The sequence below is a fragment of the Oncorhynchus tshawytscha genome, linkage group LG22 (genome assembly GCF_018296145.1).
Source record: "Oncorhynchus tshawytscha isolate Ot180627B linkage group LG22, Otsh_v2.0, whole genome shotgun sequence".
Lineage (NCBI taxonomy): Eukaryota > Metazoa > Chordata > Actinopteri > Salmoniformes > Salmonidae > Oncorhynchus > Oncorhynchus tshawytscha.
Window position 1 is genome coordinate 45,343,227 of NC_056450.1, and position 24,002 is coordinate 45,367,228.

The following is a 24,002-nucleotide window of genomic DNA, read 5'->3' on the forward strand; positions in this document are numbered from 1 at the left end:
ACAATAAATGCATCCTCAGGATATGTGGTTTCCAGTTTGCATAAAGTCCAGAGAAATTATTTTTAAAGGCAGTTGTGGTGTCGAATTGAGGGGGAATATACATGGCTGTGACTATAAAGGAAGAGAATTCTCTTGGGAGGTAATACAGTTGGCATTTGATTGTGAGGTATTCTAGGTTGGAGTGAACAAAATTACTTGAGTTTCTGTATGTTATCACAATCACACCATGAGTAGTTAATCATAAAACATACACCCCCACCCTTCTTCTTACCGGAGACATATTTATTCCTGTCTGCGCGATGAACTGAGAACCCAACTGGCTGTATGGACTAAGACAGTATTTCCACTGCAAATACTTCTTCTCTGCCAGCTGTGTTTTGGATCAGCATCTGGAATCAGTTCAATTTCCCTGAGGGGTGCGAACAAATGTTCAGATTCAGGAAAGTCTTATTCCTGTTTGTAATGCTGCTAAGGCTGGTGAGATACCGCCGCTCTGATCCAAAAGTTCTTCCCGGTTGTGCGTAAGAAAATGTTTTTCTTAGCAGCTAGAAGCATGGCTGCCCTATCTGTCGGCGTCATTTTACTGAGGCCAGTTGGACGAACTGCCAAATTCTCTAAAACGACATTGGAGGCGGCTTATGGTAGACATTTTTAAAAAAATACCCTGACAAGAGTTCTGGTGGACATTCCTGCAGTCAGCATGCCAATTGCACAGTCCTTCAAAACATGAGATATCTGTGGCATTTTGCACATTTTGGAGTCGCCTTTTTTTTGCCTCCTGCACAAGGTACACCTGTGTAATGATCATGCTGTTTAATCAGCTTCTTGATATACCACACCTGTCAGCTGGGTGGATTATCTTGGCAAAAGGGGAAATACTCACTAACAGGGATGTAAATGTATGTATGGAACATTTCTGGGATGTTTTATTTCTTGTGAAACACTTTACATGTTACTTTTATATTTTTGTTCAGTGTAAGTTAATTTGGACTCTCTTTATCTCCTCCCTTCCTTTTCTCTCTTCCTCCCTCCTCCCCATTCTCTCTCTTCCTCCCTCCTCCCCATTCTCTCTCTTCCTCCCTCCTCCCTTTCCTCCTCCCTTCTCCCCATTCTCTCTCTTCCTCCCTCCTCCCTTTCCTCCTCTCTCCTCCCCATTCTCTCTCTCTCTTCCGCCCTCCTCTCCTTCCTCTTGCAGACACTGCATGCCTCCGAGTGCGTGCAGAGGTCTCAGTTCAACCCCGGAATGTCGCATCATCATCAGCTTCTCCTAGCGCCCTCGTAGTTCTCTATCTCTGTCTATCTTTAGGACTATAAACACTGCGAGCAGAACCCGGTAGACTGATAACCGTTACCTGAGGGTGCTACCGAACCCCGTGGTCCCTCTCACCCCCCCTGCCTGCTTAGGAAGCACATCACCTCTGCGTCTTGTCTCTCTGCGCCCCGCTGCTGAGCGAGATCAATCAGACAGACAGAGCGGATCTTCAAGGGGACAATATTCATCATCATGATCAATATCAACATATGGACCAAGCGATAACGGAATCAGCTCTGTTACTTTAGTAGATTCTCAGCATCCAGGCGCATTAACGGGATTCTGCCTCCGTCTCTGTGTCCTTGAGCTCGGCCTGTACAGTGAGTCAGTGGTGTGTAGCCTATGCATGTTTGTGTGTGCGTATGAATACATATGTGTGTACATGTAGGTGCATATCTGTGTGTGTGTGCGTGCGTGTGTGCGCGCGCACACGGTATGATGCCTGATGATGGAAGGAGAGAGATGTTTTGTAGGAGGTCAAACAGTTCTTTAATGTATTTTATTTACCCCTGTGATCACGCTGTCCGGGTAGGTTGGTGTTTCTGTCATAGTGTGTTTGTGTGTGTGAGATCAGAGAGTGAGAGATGGACAGAGATATAGAGGAAGGAAGTGTCACACAGTAAACTACATAACAGCTATACTGAGTGAACAAAACAACACCTTCTCTTTCCATGGTGAATCCAGATGAAAAGCTACGATCCCTTAATCACCTGTTAAACCCATTTCATTCTTAATCACCTGTTAAATCCATTTCATTCTTAATCACCTGTTAAATCCATTTCATTCCGTGTAGATGAATGTGAGGAGACAGGTTGAAGGAGGATTTTTAAACCTTGAAATTGAGACATGGATTGTGTATGTGGGTCAAGAACTGCAATGCTGCTGGGTTTTTCACACTCAACAGTTCCCTGTGTGTATCAAGAATGGTCCACCACCCAAAGGACATCAAATCAAATCTATTTAGTTTATCTGTCACGTGCGCCGAATACAACCTTACAGTGAAATGCTTACTTACAGACTCTAACCAAGAGTGCAAATAAGGTATTAGGTGAACAATAGGTAGGTAAAGAACAGTAAAATGACAGGCTATATACAGTAGCGAGGCTATAAAAGTAGCAGAGAGTAGCAGTAGCGTAAAAGAGGGGGTGGTGGGTGGTGGGACACAATGCAGATAGTCCGGTTAGCTCGGTCAACTTGACGCAACTGTGGGAAGCATTGGAGTCGACATGGGCCAGAACCCCTGCGGAAAGCTTTCCACACCTTGTACAGTCCACGCCCCGACAAATGGAGGCTGTTCTAAGGGCAAAAAAGGTGTGCAACTCAATATTAGGAAGGTGTTCTTAATGTTTTGTATACTCAGTATAAATCAGTAATGGATATCAGCTATATATTTATTTATCAGCTGTTTGTATATCAGTTATATTTACAGTGCCAGTCGAAGGTTTGGACACACCTACTCATTCAAGGGTTTTTCTTTATTTTTTACTATTTTCTACATTGTAGAATAATAGTGAAGACATAGAAACTATGAAATAACACATGGAATCATGTAGTAACCCTTTTACTTTTTCTTCTTTTACAAATCTAAATACATTTACAATTTATATTTTTCCAAAGTAGCCACCCTTTGCCTTGATAACAACTTTGCACACTCTTGGCATTCTGTCAACCAGCTTCACCTGGAATGCTTTTCCAACAGTCTTGAAAGATTTCACACATTATCCTTCACTCTGCGGTCCAACTCATCCCAAACCATCTCAATTGGGTTGAGGTCGGGTGATTGTGGAGGACAGGTCATCTGATGCATCACTCCATCACTCTCCATCTTGGTCAAATAGCCCTTACACAGCCTTGGTCATTGTCCTGTTGAAAAACAAGTGATAGTCCCACTAAGTGTAAACCAGATGGGATGGCGTATTACTGCAGAATGCTGTGGTAGACATGCTGGTTAAGTGTGCTTAAATAAATCACAGACAGTGTCACCACTGTTGACTGATACTGTATATCAGCTATACATACCAGCTGTATGTATATCAATTTATTAACAATATGTACAGTACCAGTCAAAAGTTTGGACCCATTCAAGGGATTTTCTTTATCTACATTTTCTACAGAATAATATTGAAGACATCAAAACTATGAAATAACACATATGGAATCATGAAGTAACCAAAAAAGTGTAAAACAAAATCTAAATATATTTATAATTTTAGATTATTCAAAGTAGCCAACCTTTGCCTTGATGACAGCTTTTGACTGTTACTGTATATCAGCTATACATATATCAGTTATATATTAATATACCAGATATATAGTGCATTCAGAAAGTAGTCAGACCCCCTTGACTTCTTCCACATTTTGTTACTTTACAGCCTTAAACTAAAATTGATTTAAAAAAAAAAAATCCCCTCATTAATCTACACACAGTACCCAATAATGAAAAAACAGTTTTTAGAAATTTTTGCAAATGTATAAGTAAATAAAAAGCTGAAATATCACATCTGTATTTGGGGAGTTTCTCCCATTCTTCTCTGCAGATCCTCTCAAGCTCTGTCAGGTTGGATAGGGAGCATCGGGTTCGACTCTGGGCAAATCAAGGACATTCAGAGACTTGTCCCGAAGCCACTCCTGCATTGTCTTTGCTTTGTGCTTAGGGTCGTGCACTATAGCTAAGGAAGACTCAAGGTTTTGTCCGCCTGAGATAGAGTATCTAATGATAAGCTGTAGACCACACTATCTACCTAGAGAGTTTTCATCTGTATTTTTCGTAGCTGTCTTCATACCACCACAGACAGAAGCTGGCACTAAAACCACACTCAATGAGCAATATATTTTTATATTTTTATTTTATTTCACCTTTATTTAACCAGGTAGGCTAGTTGAGAACAAGTTGTCATTTGCAACTGCGACCTGGCCAAGATAAAGCATAGCAGTGTGAACAGACAACACAGAGTTACACATGGAATAAACAATTAACAAGTCAATAACACAGCAGAATTTTTTTTTTTTAAAGGGAGTCTATATACATTGTGTGCAAAAGGCATGAGGAGGTAGGCGAATGATTACAATTTAGCAGATTAACACTGGAGTGATAAATGATCAGATACAGGTAGAGATATTGGTGTGCAAAAGAGCAGAAAAGTAAATAAATAAAAACAGTATACCGCCATAAGCAAACAGGAAACGCTCACCCAGAGGCAGCGCTCCTAGTGGCCGGGGAATTTAATGCAGGGAAACATAAATCAGTTTTACCTAATTTCTATCAGCATGTTAAATGTGCAACCAAAGGGAAAACAATTCTAGACAATCTTTACTCCACACACAGAGACGCGTACAAAGCTCTCCCTCGCCCTCCATTTGGCAAATCTGACCAGAATTCTATCCTCCTAATTCCTGCTTACAACCAAAAATTAAAGCAGGAAGCACCAGTGACTCAGTCTATAAAAGAGTGGTCAGATGAAGCAGATGCTAAACTACAGGACTGTTTTGCTATCACAGACTGGAATATTCCGATGGCATTGAGGAGTACACAACATTAGTCACTGGCTTCATCAATAAGTGCATCGATGACATCACCCCCACAGTGACTATACGTACACACTCCAACCAGAAGCAATGGATTACAGGCAACATCTGCACTGAGCTAAAAGGGAGAGCTGCTGCTTTCAAGGAGCAGGACTCTAATCCGGAAGCTTATAAGAAATCCTGCTATGCCCGACTATGACGAACCTTCAAACAGGCAAAGCGTCAATAGAGGACTAAGATCGAATCGTTGGCAATTACAGACTACAAAGGGAAGCCCAGCCGAGAGCTGCCCAGTGACACAAGCCTACCAGAAGAGCTAAACTACTTCTATGCTCGCTTCGAGGCAAGTAACACTGAAACATGCATGAGAGCATCAGCTGCTCCGGAAGACTGTGTGATCACACTCTCCGCAGCCGATGTGAGTAAGACCTTTAAACAGGTCAACATTCACAAGGCTGCAGTGCCAGAAGGATTACAGGACATGTACTGTGAGCATGCGCTGACCAAATGGCAAGTGTCTTAACTGACATTTTCAACCTCTCCCTGACCCAGTCTGTAATACCTACATGTTTCAAGCAGACCACCATAGTCCTTGTGGCCAAGAACGCCAAGGTAACCTGTCTAAATAACTACCAACCGTAGCACTCACGTCTGTAGCCATGAAATATTTTGAAAGGCTGGTCATGGCTCACATCAACACCATTATCCCAGAAACCCTAGACCCACTCCAATTTGCATACTGCACCAACAGATCCACAGATGTTGCAATCTCTATTGCACTCCACACTTCCCTTTCCCACCTGGACAAAAGGAACACCTATGTGAGAATGCTATTCATTGACTACAGCTCAGTGTTCAACAACATAGTGCCCTCAAAGCTCATCACTAAGTTAAGGACCCTGGGACTTAACACCTCCCTCTGCAACTGTATCCAGGACTTCCTGACGGGCCGCCCCCAGGTGGTAAGGGTTGGTAACAACACATCCGCCACAATGATCCTCAACACGGGGGCCCCTCAGGGGTGCATGCACAGTCCCCTCCTTTACTCCCTGTTCACTCATGACTGCACGGCCAGGCACGACTCCAACACCATCATTAAGTTTGTTGACGACACAACAGTGGTAGGCCTGATCACCGACAACGATGAGACAGCCTATTGGGAGGAGGTCAGAAACCTGGCAGGACAACAACCTCTCCCTCAATGTGATCAAGACAAAGGAGATGATTGTGAACAACAGGAAAAGGAGGACCGAGCACACCCCCATTCTCATCGACGGGGCTGTAGTGGAGCAGGTTGAGAGCTTCAAGTTCCTTGGCGCCATATCACCAACAAACTAGAACGGTCCAAGCACACCAAGACAGTTGTGAAGAGGGCATGACAAAGCCTTTTCCCCCTCAGGAGACTGAAAAGACTTGGCATGGGTCCCCAGATCCTAAAAAGATTTTACAGCTGCACCATCGAGAGCATCCTAACTGGTAGCATCATTGCCTGGTATGGCAACTGCTCAGCCTCTGATCGCAAGGCACTACAGAGGGCGGTGCAAAGGGCCCAGGACATCGCCGGGGCCAAGCTTCCTGCCATCCAGGACCTTTATACCAGGCGGTATCAGAGGAAGGCCCTAAAAATCGTCAAAGGCTCCAGCCACCCTAGTCATAAACTGTTCTCTCTGCTACCGCATGGCAAGCTGTACCGGAGCTCCAAGTCTACGACCAAGAGGCTTTCTAAAAAGCTTCTACCCCCAAACCATAAGACTCCTAAACAGCTAATCAAATGGCTACCCAGACTATTTGCATTACCTCCCCCCTCCCCTTCTACGCTGCTGCTACTGTCTGTTATCTATGCATGGTCACTTTAAATAACTCGACCTACATGCACAAATTACCGTAATTACCTCGACACCGTTGCCCTAACCTGTACCCCGCACAATTGACTCTGTACCGGTACCCCCTGTATATAGTCTCCACATTGACTCTGTACCGGTACCCCCTGTATATAGCCTCCACATTGACTCTGTACCGGTACCCCTGCATATAGCCTCCACATTGACTCTGTACCGGTACCCCTGCATATTGCCTCCACATTGACTCTGTACCGGTACCCCCTGCATATAGCCTCCACATTGACTCTGTACCGGTAGCCCATTGACCTATACCGGTACCCCCTGTATATAGCCTCCACATTGACTCTGTACCGGTACCCCCTGTATATAGCCTCCACATTGACTCTGTACCGGTACCCCCTGTATATAGCCTCCACATTGACTCTGTACCGGTACCCCCAGTATATAGCCTCCACATTGACTCTGTACTGGTACCCCCTGTATATAGCCTCCACATTGACTCTGTTCCGGTACCCCCTGTATATAGCCTCCACATTGACTCTGTACCGTAATACCTTGCATGTAGCCTCCACATTGACTCTGTACCGTAATACCCTGTATATAGCCTCCACATTGACTCTGTACCGTAATACCCTGTATATAGCCTCCACATTGACTCTGTACCGTAATACCCTGTATATAGCCTCCACATTGACTCTGTACCGTAATACCCTGTATATAGCCTCCACATTGACTCTGTACCGTAATACCCTGTATATAGTCTCCACATTGACTCTGTACCGTAATACCCTGTATATAGCCTCCACATTGACTCTGTACCGGTACCCCCTGTATATAGCCTCCACATTGACTCTGTACCGGTACCCCCTGCATGTAGCCTCCACATTGACTCTGTACTGTAACACCCTGTATATAGCCTCCACATTGACTCTGTACCGTAACACCCTGTATATAGCCTCCACATTGACTCTGTACCGTAATACCCTGTATATAGCCTCCACATAGACTCTGTACCGTAATACCCTGTATATAGCCTCCACATTGACTCTGTACTGGTACCCCTGTATATAGCCTCCACATTGACTCTGTACTGGTACCCCTGTATGTAGCCTCCACATTGACTCTGTACCGTAATACCCTGTATATAGCCTCCACATTGACTCTGTACCGTAATACCCTGTATATAGCCTCCACATTGACTCTGTACCGTAATACCCTGTATATAGCCTCCACATTGACTCTGTACCGTAATACCCTGTATATAGTCTCCACATTGACTCTGTACCGTAATACCCTGTATATAGTCTCCACATTGACTCTGTACCGTAATACCCTGTATATAGCCTCCACATTGACTCTGTACTGGTACCCCCTGTATATAGCCTCCACATTGACTCTGTACTGGTACCCCTTGTATGTAGCCTCCACATTGACTCTGTACCGTAATACCCTGTATATAGTCTCCACATTGACTCTGTACCGTAATACCCTGTATATAGCCTCCACATTGACTCTGTACCGTAACACCCTGTATATAGCCTCCACATTGACTCTGTACCGTAACACCCTGTATATAGCCTCCACATTGACTCTGTACCGTAACACCCTGTATATAGCCTCCACATTGACTCTGTACCGTAACACACTGTATATAGCCTCCACATTGACTCTGTACCGTAATACCCTGTATATAGTCTCCATATTGACTCTGTACCGTAATACCCTGTATATAGCCTCCACATTGACTCTGTACCGTAATACCCTGTATATAGTCTCCACATTGACTCTGTACCGTAATACCCTGTATATAGTCTCCACATTGACTCTGTACCGTAATACCCTGTATATAGCCTCCACATTGACTCTGTACCGTAACACCCTGTATATAGCCTCCACATTGACTCTGTACCGTAACACCCTGTATATAGCCCTGCTTTTGTTATTTGCTGCTGCTCTTGATTTATTTGTTATTCTTATCTCCTACGTTTTAATACAAATGTTTTTTGGTATTTTCTTAAATCTGCATTGTTGGTTAATAAGGGCTTGTATGTAGGTAAGCATTTCACTATAAGGTCTACACTTGTTGTATTCGGCGCATTTGACAAATACAATTTGATTTAATTTGGCAAACTCCAAACAGGCTGTCATGTGCCTTTTACTGAGAAGTGACTTCTGTCTGGCCACTCTACCATAAAGGACTGATTGGTGAGTGCTGCAGAGATGGTTGTCCTTCTGGAAGATTCTCTCATCTCCACAGAGGAACTCTGGATGTCTGTCAGAGTGATCATCGGGTTCTTGGTCACCTCCCCTGACCAAGGCCCTTCTCCCCCGATTGCTAAGTTTGGATGGGCGGCCAGCTCTAGGAAGAGTCTTGGCGGTTACAAACTTCAGCCATTTAAGAATGATGGAAGCCACCAGTAGTGGAAAAAGTACCCAATTGTCATAATTGAGTAAAGGTAAAGACCTTAAAAGAAAATTACTCAAGTAAAAGTGAGTCACCCAGTAAAATACTACTTGAGTAAAAGTCTAAAAGTATTTGCTTTTAAATACATGTAAGTATTAAACATAAATGCAATTGCTAAAATGTACTGAATATCAAAAGGAAAAGTATAAATAATTAAATATCTCTTATATTAAGCAAACCAGACATATAGCTGTTCTTGTTTTTTTAATTGAAGGATTGCCAGGGGCACGTTGCAACACTAAGATATAATTTACAAACGAAGCATGTACTTAGTGAGTCATCCAGATCAGAGGCAGTAGAGATGACCAGGGATGTTCTCTGTTTAGTGGGTCCTCCAGATCAGAGGCAGTAGAGATGACCAGGGATGTTCTCTGTTTAGTGGGTCATCCAGATCAGAGGCAGTAGAGATGACTGGGGATGTTCTCTGTTTAGTGAGTCCTCCAGATCAGAGGCAGTAGGGATGACCAGGGATGTTCTCTGTTTAGTGGGTCCTCCAGATCAGAGGCAGCAGAGATGACCAGGGATGTTCTCTGTTTAGTGAGTCCTCCAGATCAAAGGCAGTAGGGATGACCAGGGATGTTCTCTGTTTAGTGGGTCCTCCAGATCAGAGGCAGCAGAGATGACCAGGGATGTTCTCTGTTTAGTGAGTCCTCCAGATCAGAGGCAGCAGAGATGACCAGGGATGTTCTCTGTTTAGTGAGTCCTCCAGATCAGAGGCAGTAGGGATGACCAGGGATGTTCTCTGTTTAGTGGGTCCTCCAGATCAGAGGCAGTAGGGATGACCAAGGATGTTCTCTGTTTAGTGAGTCCTCCAGATCAGAGGCAGTAGGGATGACCAGGGATGTTCTCTGTTTAGTGAGTCCTCCAGATCAGAGGCAGTAGGGATGAGCAGGGATGTTCTCTGTTTAGTGAGTCCTCCAGATCAGAGGCAGTAGGGATGACCAGGGATGTTCTCTGTTTAGTGGGTCCTCCAGATCAGAGGCAGTAGGGATGAACAGGGATGTTCTCTGTTTAGTGAGTCCTCCAGATCAGAGGCAGTAGGGATGACCAGGGATGTTCTCTGTTTAGTGAGTCCTCCAGATCAGAGGCAGTAGGGATGACCATGGATGTTCTCTGTTTAGTGGGTCCTCCAGATCAGAGGCAGTAGGGATGACCAAGGATGTTCTCTGTTTAGTGGGTCCTCCAGATCAGAGGCAGTAGGGATGACCAGGGATGTTCTCTGTTTAGTGGGTCCTCCAGATCAGAGGCAGTAGGGATGACCAGGGATGTTCTCTGTTTAGTGAGTCCTCCAGATCAGAGGCAGTAGGGATGTTCTCTGTTTAGTGAGTCCTCCAGATCAGAGGCAGTAGGGATGACCAGGGATGTTCTCTGTTTAGTGAGTCCTCCAGATCAGAGGCAGTAGGGATGACCAGGGATGTTCTCTGTTTAGTGAGTCCTCCAGATCAGAGGCAGTGGGGATGACCAGGGATGTTCTCTGTTTAGTGAGTCCTCCAGATCAGAGGCAGTAGGGATGACCAGGATGTTCTCTGTTTAGTGAGTCCTCCAGATCAGAGGCAGTAGGGATGACCAGGGATGTTCTCTGTTTAGTGGGTCCTCCAGATCAGAGGCAGTAGGGATGACCAGGGATGTTCTCTGTTTAGTGAGTCCTCCAGATCAGAGGCAGTAGGGATGACCAAGGATGTTCTCTGTTTAGTGAGTCCTCCAGATCAGAGGCAGTAGGGATGACCAGGGATGTTCTCTGTTTAGTGAGTCCTCCAGATCAGAGGCAGTAGGGATGACCAGGGATGTTCTCTGTTTAGTGGGTCCTCCAGATCAGAGGCAGTAGGGATGACCAGGGATGTTCTCTGTTTAGTGAGTCCTCCAGATCAGAGGCAGTAGGGATGACCAGGGATGTTCTCTGTTTAGTGAGTCCTCCGGATCAGAGGCAGTAGGGATGACCAGGGATGTTCTCTGTTTAGTGAGTCCTCCAGATCAGAGACAGTAGGAATGACCAGGGATGTTCTCTGTTTAGTGAGTCCACCAGATCAGAGGCAGTAGGGATGACCAGGGATGTTCTCTGTTTAGTGAGTCCTCCAGATCAGAGGCAGTAGAGATGACCAGGGATGTTCTCTGTTTAGTGAGTCCTCCAGATCAGAGGCAGTAGAGATGACCAGGGATGTTCTCTGTTTAGTGAGTCCTCCAGATCAGAGGCAGCAGAGATGACCGGGGATGTTCTCTGTTTAGTGAGTCTGCCAGATCAGAGGCAGTAGGGATGACCAAGGATGTTCTCTTGATAAGTGCCGGAATTGGAACAATTTCCTGTCTTGCTCAGCATTCCAAATGTAACAAGTACTTTTGAGTGTCAGGATAAATGTGTGGAGTAAAAAGTACCTTGTTTTCATCAGGAATGTAGTGAAGTAAAAGGAAAAGTTGTCAAAAATATCAATAGTAAAGTAAAGTACAGATACCCCCAAAAACGACTTAAGTAGTACTTTCAAGTATTTTACTTTAAGTACTTTACAGAACGGGAGGTCACTGTGTTTTTGGGGACCTTCAATGCTGCAGAATATTTTTGGTACCCTTCCCCAGATCTGTTAACTGTGGGACCTTATATAGATAGATGTGTGCCTTACTAAATTGTGTCCAATTAATTGAATTTATCCCAGATGGACTCCAATCAAGTTGTAGAAACATCTCAAGGATGACCAATTGAAACAGGATGCAACTGAGCTCAATTTGGGGTATTGTGTCATTATGGGGTATTGTGTCATTATGGGGTATTGAGTCATTATGTCATTATGGGGTATTGTGTCATTATGTCATTATGGGGTGTAGTGTCATTGTGTGGTATTGTGTCATGTTGGGATATTGTGTCATTGTGGGGTATTGTGTCATTACGGGGTATTGTGTCATTATGAGGTATTGAGTCATTATTGCGTATTGTGTCATTATGTCATTATGGGGTATTGTGTCATTATGGGCTATTGTGTCATTATGGGGTATTGAGTCATTATGGGGTATTGAGTCATTATGGGGTATTGTGTCATTATGTCATTATGGGGTATAGTGTCGTTGTGGGGTATTGTGTCATTGTGGGGTATTGTGTCATTATGGGGTATTGTGTCATTATGGGGTATTGTGTCAATATGTCATTATGGGGTGGCAGGGTAGCCTAGTAGTTAGAGCGTTGGACTAGTAACCGAAAGGTTGAAAGTTCGAATCCCCAAGCTGACAAGGTACAAATCTGTCGTTCTGCCCCTGAACAGGCAGTTAACCCACTGTTCCTAGGCTGTCATTGAAAATAAGAATTTGTTCTTAACTGGCTTGCCTAGTTAAATAAAGGTCAAATTTAAAAAATAAAAATAAAAAAAATTAATTATGGGGTATTGAGTCATTATGGGCTATTGTGTCATTATGTCATTATGGGGTATAGTGTCATTGTGGGGTATTGTGTCATTTTGGGCTATGGTGTCATTATGTGGTATTGTGTCATTTTGGGGTATTGAGTCATTATAGGTTATTATGTCATTATGGGGTATTGTGTCATATGGGGTCTTGTGTCATTATGGGGTATTGAGTCATATTGTCATTGTGGGGTATTGTGTCATTATGGGGTATTGAGTCATATTGTCATTGTGGGGTATTGTGTCATTATGGGGTATTGAGTCATTATGTCATTATGGGGTCTTGAGTCATTATGGGGTATTGAGTCATTATGTCATTATGGGGTATTGAGTCATTATGGGGTATTGAGTCATTATGGGGTATTGAGTCACTATGGGATATTGAGTCATTATGGGGGTATTGAGTCATTATGGGGTATTGAGTCACTATGGGATATTGAGTCATTATGGGGGTATTGAGGCACTATGGGGTATTGAGTCACTATGGGGTATTGAGTCATTATGTCATTATGGGGTTTTGAGTCATTATGTCATTATGGGGTATTATGTCATTATGGGGTATTGTGTCATCATGTCATTATGGGGTATTGTGTCATTATGGGGTATTGTGTCATCATGTCATTATGGGGTATTGTGTCATTATGGGGTATTGTGTCATTATGGGGTATTGTATCATTATGGGGTATTGTGTCATTATGTCATTATGGGGTATTGAGTCATTATGGGGTATTGAGTCATTATGGGGTATTGAGTCACTATGGGATATTGAGTCATTATGGGGGTATTGAGGCACTATGGGGTATTGAGTCACTATGGGGTATTGAGTCATTATGTCATTATGGGGTTTTGAGTCATTATGTCATTATGGGGTATTATGTCATTATGGGGTATTGTGTCATCAATGGGGTATGGGGTATTGTGTCATTATGGGGTATTGTGTCATCATGTCATTATGGGGTATTGTGTCATTATGGGGTATTGAGTCATTATGGGGTATTGAGTCATTATGTCATTATAGGGTATTGTGTCATTATGGGGTATTGTGTCATTATGGGGTCTTGAGTCATTATGGAGTATTGAGTCATTATGTCATTATGGGGTATTGAGTCATTATGTCATTATGGGGTATTATGTCATTATGGGGTATTGTGTCATTATGTCATTATGGGGTATTGTGTCATTATGGGGCATTGAGTAATTATGGGGTATTGTATCATTGTGGGGTTTTGTGTCATGATTGGGTACTGAGTCATTATGGGGTATTGAGTCATTATATCATTATGTGGTATTGTGTCATTATAGGGTATTGAGTCATTATGGGGTATTGTGTCATTATGTCATTATGGGGTATTGAGTCAATATGTCATTATGGGGTATTGTGTCATTATGGGGTATCATGTCATTATGGGGTATTGTGTCATTGTGGGGTATTGAGTCATAATGTCATTATGGGGTATTGAGTCGTTATGTCATTGTGGGTTATTGTGTGTAGATTGATTAGGACATAGTTTTATTCATTTTTAGAATAAGGCTGTAACGTAACAAAGTGTGGAAAAGGTGAAGTGGTCTGAATACTTTCCCAATTCATTGTATGTTGTAAATAAATGGCCAACATATCAATGCCTATAGGCCACCAAACAGAAACACCCTGGGTAGTATTCAGAACACAGGACCATTCCAGAAACATCCTCTCTCCCCTTAGCCTCTAGCTAGACCTTATCCCCCTAACTAGCCCGTAGCAGCCAGAGATTTCTAGATCTCAGAGGATACAGTCAGCTACAAATAGGACCATGCTACAGGTCAACCGTATTGTGGAAGTGCCATCTGTTGTTGTTCTGTCTTTGTTGCTACACTGATGTTGCTCTGAAATGTAGATTCACCTCCTGAATGGTAGATAACCACCCACAACATGCAAAGGCCAAAGAGTAGGACATCTTGGCATTAAAATCATAGTCTGTTTTTATACGTTGATATGCATATAGGCTACTGAAAAACGTTCTAATATTGCATACAAACCGACTAAATAGGACAGGACCCAGCCAGGGAGGGAGAGAGGCCCAGATTCAGGACAAGGCAGGGGTGACCCTGTAGATGCCAGTCTGAAAGTAGGGCTACAGGAGTATAGCTGTCCTCAGCCAGGACACTGAGAGGGAGACGTGGAGGAGACAGAGAGAACGAGAGAGGAAAGAGCTACAAACCAGAATGAGGTAGATGGAGAGAAAGGGGAATGGTTGAATGGAATATAAAGATGGAGAGAAAGGGGAATGGCTGAATGGAATATAAAGATGGAGAGAAAGGGGAATGGTTGAATGGAATATAAAGATGGAGAGAAAGGGGAATGGTTGAATGGAATATAAAGATGGAGAGAAAGGGGAATGGTTGAATGGAATATAAAGACGAACTAGAACAAGTTCATGAATTAAGCGAACTCTAGGTTGGAGCTCTAGTGGCTCAGGGGACCAAGGTCCTCATTTTGATTGGCTGTTGCATAAAACAATTGACATCAAGTTGCAGGTGTGTTGCTAGTTGTAGAGATGAGTTATAATTATATCTTTCTTTCTTTCCAGGTTCCAGTCTGCTCTACCACTAGTCCTTCTCTCAACCCCCAACCCCTTCATAAGCGAGACAAGAGAGAAGAGTGGAGTCGCCAAGGACACAGGGAGAACGCTGGAGGCAGCCCTCATCCCTCGGAGTGGGAGAACAAAATACTAGAAAAATAACTGAGTCAGTTGTTTCTGAGATGTTGCTGACTGGTCCCTGGTTAAAACATTGACCCCTGACCCTACTGGTTAGCTAATGAAGTCTGTGTTTAAGACTTGTGTCTAAGAACTCTTGAAAGAAGAAGGAAGGACCAGCGCTTGGTGACTGGCTGGTATAAATAAGCAGAAACACTCGCTGCTCCGAGAAAGAGAGAGAGAGACAGAGAGAGAGAGAGAGAGTAAGTCTGGACTCGTGTGTTCCAGATGAGTGGGTGAAACCTCTCCAGAGAAGGAAATAGAGACCACAGAGAGAGAAGAGGACCAAATCAGTCTGTCAGAATGTCTACCACCGCCACCATGGGAGAGATGGCTAACAGTGCTGTTGAGTTCTACCCTAAAGGCCGGAGCCGAGGTGGAGGTGGGAAGGGGGAGGGTAACAATGCTGTAGAGGGAGATTTTGGGGTGACGGTGGAGGAGCTCAGGGATCTGATGGAGCTCCGGGGAGGGGAGGCCATTCAGAAGATACAGGAGGCATACGGAGACTCAGAGGGCCTGGCCACTAAACTGCTCACCAACACTATTGACGGTAAGGTAGTAGGGAGGGTGTGTGTGTCTGTGGCTGCGTGTGTGTGTGTTTCTGTGTTGTTTGGCCTGTGGGATTGATCTCAGGCCAGCTAACAGTATCAGATGATCAACACTGAACAACCTTACTCTAGCAGAACAACATGACAGACACACATACACACTCTGTCAGTCAATTTCATTGATTTGAGTATTTCAGGCAGAGGCCGATCCTACCTGTCGAATCGGATCCAACTACAAGCATTTTTGCCCTGTCGAATCAGGTCCAACTACAAGTATATTTGTCCAGAGGCCAAAAGGCCGTCTCTGAATAGCAGTACAGCCGTCTGTGGAATAGTCTGTGGAATAGTCTGTGGAAAATTTGGTAAATTGTCATTGAGGAATTCAGTGAGGTAGTCAGTAGGTAGTCAGTGAGGTAGTCAGTAGGTAGTCAGTGAGGTAGTCAGCAGGGTAGTCAGTAGGTAGTCAGTGAGGTAGTCAGCAGGGTAGTCAGTGGGGCAGTCAGTGGTAAGTGAGGTAGTCAGCAGGGTAGTCAGTTGGTAGTCAGTAGGTAGTCAGCAGGGTAGTCAGTGGGGCAGTCAGTGGTAAGTGAGGTAGTCAGTAGGGTAGTCAGTAGGTAGTCCGCAGGGTAGTCAGTAGGTAGTCAGCAGGGTAGTCAGTGGGGCAGTCAGTGGTAAGTGAGGTAGTCAGCAGGGTAGTCAGTAGGTAGTCCGCAGGGTAGTCAGCAGGGTAGTCAGTGGGGCAGTCAGTAGTCAGTGAGGGTAGTCAGTAGGTAGTCAGTAGGGTAGTCAGTAGAGTAGTCAGTGGGGTAGTCAGTGAGGCAGTCAGTAGGGTATTCAGTAGGGTAGTCAGTAGGGCAGTCAGTGGTAAGTGAGGTAGTCAGTAGGGTAGTCAGTAAGGTAGTCAGTGAGGCAGTCAGTGGGGTAGTCAGTAGGGTAGTCAGCGGGGTAGTCAGTAAGGTTGTCAGTCGGGTAGTCAGTGAGGCAGTCAGACATGATGATTGATGCTTGGCTGCTGTTAAGTAAAAATGATCTAGCTTTTGTCCATAATAATCATGTAGGCTATACCCTCACTATATCTGCCAGCTGTTGGCTAGAGAGCATGTTCCAAAGCCAGGCTGGGCTCATTTTAGTGACAGAACCATCAGTAGAGTTGAAAATGCGATGGAAACACATTTAACTCGTGTCTTTTATTTGGTACATGGGAATAGAAACTAAAGGTATTTTCACGTGTACTACGTCATCACACAAAGCCTTTAATCCCCAACAAGTCAGTTTGATGGAAAGATCTATGGTGGGAAAATGTGGATTTTAGGATATTCACATTAAAATATATCTCCTATTGGATGGAATTCTAGCTAGTGAGAGAGTTGGTAAACTAGTTTGTGAATTAATTATTCGAGATTCCCAGTGAAATAGCCTTTTAAATTGTTTGGTAGAGGTAAACTTCAAGACGTTGTTTGGCCAACAGTTTGAAGAGTTGATACGCAGAACTAACACCTCTTTACCACAGCATCCAGGAACAGGATCCGTTTAACCTTGGGAACTGCAATACCAATATTTAATTACACACATACTCACTACTGCAGTTTGACACCATTACAGAGATCTAAGAGAAAGAAAGGAGGAGGGAGGAAGTAAAGAGAGGAAGAGAGTGGGAGAGGGAGAGGGGGAGAGGGGGAGGAGTGCTAGAATAGCTTGCCGCATTGTCAAGGACATATCAAGGGGAGATTGAGAGAAAAAGGGAGAAACAAAAAAGGGGGAGTGCAGTAGAGGGAGGAAGGTAGAAAGAGGGTGTGAGGAAGAGAGGCAGAAATAAATGGGGTAAAAAGAGAAGGAAGAAGAGAGGAAGAGAATATTTACAAAGTAATGATCACTCAACAAATTGTTGTTCAACTCCTACTCTGTGATTATGGTAGTTTCATTACACCTATTTTACATCCAGAGTTGGGCTATGGGAACAGATATTTACAGTCATTCAGAAAGTATTCATTACACCTATTTTACATCCAGAGTTGGGCTATGGGAACAGATATTTACAGTCATTCAGAAAGTATTCATTACACCTATTTTACATCCAGAGTTGGGCTATGGGAACAGATATTTACAGTCATTCAGAAAGTATTCATTACACCTATTTTACATCCAGAGTTGGGCTATGGGAACAGATATTTACAGTCATTCGGAAAGTATTCAGACCACTTGACTTTTTCCACATGTTGTTACGTTACAGCCTTATTCTAAAATGGATGACACAGTTTCCCCTCATCAATCTACACACAAAACCTTATAATGACAAAGAAAAACCTTTTTTTTTAGACACTTTTGCAAATGTATTAAAAATGAAAAAATGAAATATTACATTTACTTAAATATTCAGGCCCTTTACTCAGTACAGCGATTACAGAATCGAGTCTTGTTAGGTATGACTCTACAAGCTTGGCACACCTGTATTTGGCGAGTTTCTCGTTGGATGGGGAGCGTCGCTGCACAGCTATTTTCAGGTCCCGCCAGAGATGTTAGATCGGATTCAAGTCCGGGTTCTGGCTGGGCCACTGAAGGACATTCGGAGACTTGTCCCGAAGCCACTCCTGTGTTGTCTTGGCTGTGTGCTTAGGGTCATTGTCCTGATGGAAGGTGAACCTTCGCCCCAGTCTGAGGTCCTGAGCGCTCTGGGGCAGGTTTTCATTAAGGATCTCTCTGCACTTTGCTCCGTTCATATTTCCCTGGATCCTGACTAGTCTCCCAGCCCCTGCTGCTGAAAAACATCCCCACAGCATGATGCTGCCACCAGAATGCTTCACAGCAGGGATGGTGCAAGACGCGACGCTTGGCATTCAGTCGAAAGAATTCAATCTTGGTTTCATCAGACCATAAAATCTTGTTCCTCATGGTCTGAGAGTCCTTTAGGTGCCTTTTGGCAAACTCCAAGTGAGCTTTCATGTGTATTTTCCTGAGGAGTGGCTTCTGTCTGGCCACTCTGCCATAAAGGCCTGATTGGTGGAGTGCTGCAGAGATGGTTGTCCTTCCGGAAGGTCAGAGTGACCACCGATTGCTCAGTCAAACTTCTTCCATTTAAGAATGATGGAGGCCACTGTGTTCTTGGAGATCTTCAATGCTGCAGAAATGTTTTGGTACCCTTCCCCAGATCTGTGCCTCGACACAATCCCGTCTTGGACCTCTATGGACAATTCCTTCGATCTCATGGCTTGGTTTTTGCTCTGATACGCTCTGTCAACTGTGTGTGCCTTTCCAAACAGGTGTGTGCCTTTCCAAATCATGTCCAATCAATTGAATTTACCACAGGTGAACTCCAATCAAGTTGTATGAACACCACAAGGATGATCAATGGAAACAGGATGCACCTGAGCCCAATTTCGAGTCTCATAGCAAAGGGTCTGAATACTTATGTAAATAAGGTATTTCTGTTTTTATATCTTTAACACATTTGCAAACATTTCTAAAAAACATGGTTGGATAAGAGCCTATCAGAAGTCTAGTGGTACTATGGTTGGATAAGAGCCTATCAGAAGTCTAGTGGTACTATGGTTGGATAAGAGCCTATCAGAAGTCTAGTGGTACTATGGTTGGATAAGAGCCTATCAGAAGTCTAGTGGTACTATGGTTGGATAAGAGCCTATCAGAAGTCTAGTGGTACTATGGTTGGATAAGAGCCTATCAGAAGTCTAGTGGTACTATGGTTGGATAAGAGCCTATCAGAAGTCTGGTGGCACTATGGTTGGATAAGAGCCTATCAGAAGTCTAGTGGTACTATGGTTGGATAAGAGTGTCTGCTAAATTAACTAAATATAAATGTATAGGACCAGTCCAAAGTTTGGACACACCTACTCACTCCAAGGTGTTTATTTTTTATGATTTTCTACATTGTAGAATAACCGTGAAGACACTATAAAACTATAAAACAACACATTTTGGAATCACGTAGTAACCAAAAAAAGTGGTAAACAAATCTAAATATATTTTATATTTCAGATTCTTCAAAGTAGCAACCCTTTGCCTTGATGACAGCTTTGCACACTCTTGAAGAAAAACCCTTGAATGAGTAGGTGTGTCCTCACTTTTGACTGGTACTGTACATGTGTGCGTGTGTGTTGCAGGTCTATCAGGTGACCAGGCAGACCTGGATCGTCGTAGCAAGTCATTCGGTCAGAACTTCATCCCTCCTAAACAGCCCAAGACCTTCCTGGAGCTGGTCTGGGAAGCTCTTCAAGTATGTTGAATGATCGATTGATATTCATGTTTTGATATACACTGTGTATTGATATAGACAGGTCAAATAATGTAAACACTTGAGTACATTATTAGATAGAAAGTGTACTGAAAGCAGGTGCTTCCACACAGGTGTCATTCCTGAATGGTTTCGCATTCCTCCAAGAGAGTTGTAGAATCTATGCCAAGGTGCATCAAAGCTGTTCTGGTGGCTCGTGGTGGCCCAACAAACCAATTAAAACACTTTTTGGCAGTTACATGTAGATTGATATATAGATTGATTCATATATATATATATATATATATATTGATATATAGATTGATTCATATATATAGATTGATATATAGATTGATTCATATATGTAGATTGATATATAGATTGATTCATATATATAGATTGATATATAGATTGATTCATATATATATATATTGATATATAGATTGATTCATATATATAGATTGATATATAGATTGATTCATATATATAGATTGATATATAGATTGATTCATATATATATTGATATATAGAATGATTCATATATATATATTGATATATAGATTGATATATATATATATATATTTTTTTTTTTTGATATATAGATTGATTCATATATATTGATATATAGATTGATTCATATATATATATATGGATATATAGATTGATTCGTATATATATATATATATATATTGATATATAGATTGATTGATTACTTTACAGGATGTCACTCTTATCATCCTGGAGGTGGCAGCTATCATCTCCCTGGGACTGTCCTTCTACCAACCCCCTGGAGATGACACTGAGGGTATGACCTGGGATGGATGTCTGTCTGGATGGTTGACTGCTTGGCTGACAGACTCCCCTCCATATTTATTTGGACAGTGAAGCTAAAATCGATCTATACTACAGCTTTTTGGATTTGAGATATAATGTTTTATATGATTATATGATTTTATTTATATTTTATTTGAGGGTATTTTCGTGTATCTAGTCCCCCCCTCCCCATTTGAAGGTGTCATCAGTATTTGTATTTTTCATATTTTGTTCCCATATTCCACCCAATGATTACTTCAAGCTTGTGACTCTACAAACTTGTTGGATGCATTTACAGTTTATTTTGGTTGTGTTTCGGATTGTGTTGTATCCAATAGACATTAATGGTAAAAAATGAATTGTGTTCTTCTGGAGTCACTGTTAGGGCTCTATGTTCGGCTGGCGCTAAGGAGGCGCAACTGTCAAACGCACATTAGTTTAACTGTCGCACTGGCATTTTCCAGCCCTAACGCCAGGTTCGGAAATGTACATGTCTGTGACGGATGGAAATAGTTGAGGCGTGTCCCTAAAAACAAGCAGAAAAGTGATAATTTCATGCAGCGCCAATGGGACGTTTTAAGGCCCACAAAAAGCAGGTTTTAACCGAGTTGATAATGACGTGGATGTTGAAAGCGGAAGCGTTGAGAGATGTGCCTTTTGTGCAGGCGAATCTCATATTTAGTTTCATTTAGTTTGATTAAAAACCAAGCATAGCCTCCCCTCCCATTTATCAAGGCTGGTTTAGCAGCATCGCGTTGGTGCGTCTTTTTATCCTGGCCATTAGCCAAATAGCCTATGGATAAAGGCCTATTAAATGGTACTGAGAGTGCTTTGAAAACATTTTTTGAGGTTTTAGATTTTCCGTGCTTTTTTCATTATTCACATACCTGCATTTCGCTTGTTCGAGTAGGCTATCCATCCTCATTATCAAAGATCGCCCCTCGTCCGATCACTAAAAACACTCTGCTCCAAACTATTCAGTCATATAATGCCATATTAATGGCAGATTTCTTTGAGAATCTGCGTCGCCCATAGGCAACGATATAGTTGACAGGAGCATAGTGTTTTGTATGGACGTGTGAATGTTCAACGTAAATTACATTTAAGCCTACCTGTGCACAGGGTGTCATGTGTGTAAAACCCTCCATAGTCTAAGTTGTTTGTATTATACGGGGAGCAATTATGGTGTAGCTGTATTGGGACATTTAGCCTATTTAAAACAATTTGTTGCTTAGTTTTTATTAGATTTCATTAGAATTATACAGTGTCTTTTTGGGCCTTCTCAATAGCCTATTGAATTTAATGTTGCTTATTGACCACTTTTGGCATGTTCACGGACTGCAATTTACAGTAGGCCTGGCCCCTATGCTATAGCCTATATTTAACAATGCATTTCCATATTGAAGCAATGCAATTACAACAAGGTGGACTGCAAACATGTTCCAAATATTTAGCAAATACTGAATGCCCCTATGCTATAGCCTATATTTAACAAGGCTATTTAACGAAAACCCCCAAACCTATAATGTGACAGCAGCGCAAAGATTTACCCTTTAAAAAGGTTTATTAAAATAGAGCCATTAAAGTGAATGCTACTATTATTATGGATAATCATGAATGAATCGTGAATAATAGGGCCAAATATCATACCCCCAAGACATGCTAACCTCTTACCATTACAATAACAGGGGAGGTTCGCATTTTATATCATACCTCCAAGACATGCTAACCTCTCACCATTACAATAACAGGGGAGGTTAGCATTTTATATCATACCCCCAAGACATGCTAACCTCCCCACATTACAATAACAGGGGAGGTTAGCATTTTATATCATATCCCCAAGACATGCTAACCTCTCACCATTACAATAACAGGGGAGGTTAGCATTTTATATCATACCCCCAAGACATGCTAATCTCCCACCATTACAATAACAGGGGAGGTTAGCATTTTATATTATACCCCCAAGACATGCTAATCTCCCACCATTACAATAACAGGGGAGGGTATGATGTTTTTGCCTCAGTTACTTTCTCACTAATAATTATTCACGATTTATTCATGATTATCTGTAATAAATGGTAACATTCACATTAATGTAGAAGTGTTTAGAAACATATTTTCCCCTTATTTACAATAAAAGTGACTCCAAAATTACACATAACATTATTTACCATTACTTTCTATTAATCTACAAAATAATCTGAAACACAAACAAAAATATCAGAAAATGCATCCAACATAGTTGTAGTCACGAGCTTGATGTAGTCATTGATGTAGTCATTGATGTAGTCATTGATGTAGTCATTGATGTAGTCATTGATGTAGTCATTGATGTAGTCATTGCGTGCTGTGAATATGGGACCAAAATACAAAAATGTTCTTTAATACATTATATGTGAATTTGTCCAAATACTTTGAGAATGTTTGGTACAGCAGGAAAATAATTCTGCAGGAACAGGATACGTGAATTTGTATCTGGATTATAATTAATGGACATTTTTAGAGGGGTTTATACATTTTGTTCATAAGGGAAAATCAAGTCTGAAAATTCAAAGTGGAAGTTACAAACTTCAGAAGCCTTTTTTGCATCTCAAATAAACGTTTTTAATTTACTGCATTGCAAGGAAAGATGTGCTACAACAAGATCCTACATCTTTATGGCACCTTCAAATGGGGGGATTAGACACATAAAAGTGCTTTCATTTCTAAATGGTCAAACGGATATGAAGGAAAATACCCTCTTGCTTCATATAAAACATTTGATCTCAAATCCGAAATGCTGGAGTAAAGAGCCAAATGAAACATTTTAGCTAGACGGTGCAAATAAAATACACAGGGTTGATAGACAGCTGGCTAGATACAGCGCCTTCAGAAAGGATTCAGACCCATTGACTTCTTCCACATTTTGTTACATTACAGCCTTATACTAAAATTGATTCAATTGTTTTTTCAATCTCCACACAGTACCCAATAATAACAAAGCAAAAAACAGTTTTTTGGGCAGCAATTACAGCCTTGAGTCTTCTTGGGTATGATGCTACAGCCTCAAGTCTTCTTGGGTATGATGCTACAGCCTCGAGTCTTCTTGGGTATGATGCTACAGCCTCGAGTCTTCTTGGGTATGATGCTACAGCCTCGAGTCTTCTTGGG

General features: G+C 42.4%; 1 protein-coding gene across 1 annotated transcript in view; it reads left to right on the forward strand.

Moving 5' to 3' along the window:
- Window positions 1-1,123: 1,123 nt before the first annotated feature.
- LOC112221360 (plasma membrane calcium-transporting ATPase 3) overlaps window positions 1,124-24,002 on the forward strand; it is a 143,793-nt gene continuing 120,914 nt past the window's right edge. The window contains exons 1-4 of the mRNA XM_042304342.1: window positions 1,124-1,643; window positions 15,093-15,810; window positions 19,924-20,036; window positions 20,754-20,838. Of these exons, the coding sequence (XP_042160276.1) occupies window positions 15,564-15,810; window positions 19,924-20,036; window positions 20,754-20,838 (445 nt within the window). The 5' untranslated portion in view covers window positions 1,124-1,643; window positions 15,093-15,563. The remainder of the gene's footprint in view (window positions 1,644-15,092; window positions 15,811-19,923; window positions 20,037-20,753; window positions 20,839-24,002) is intronic.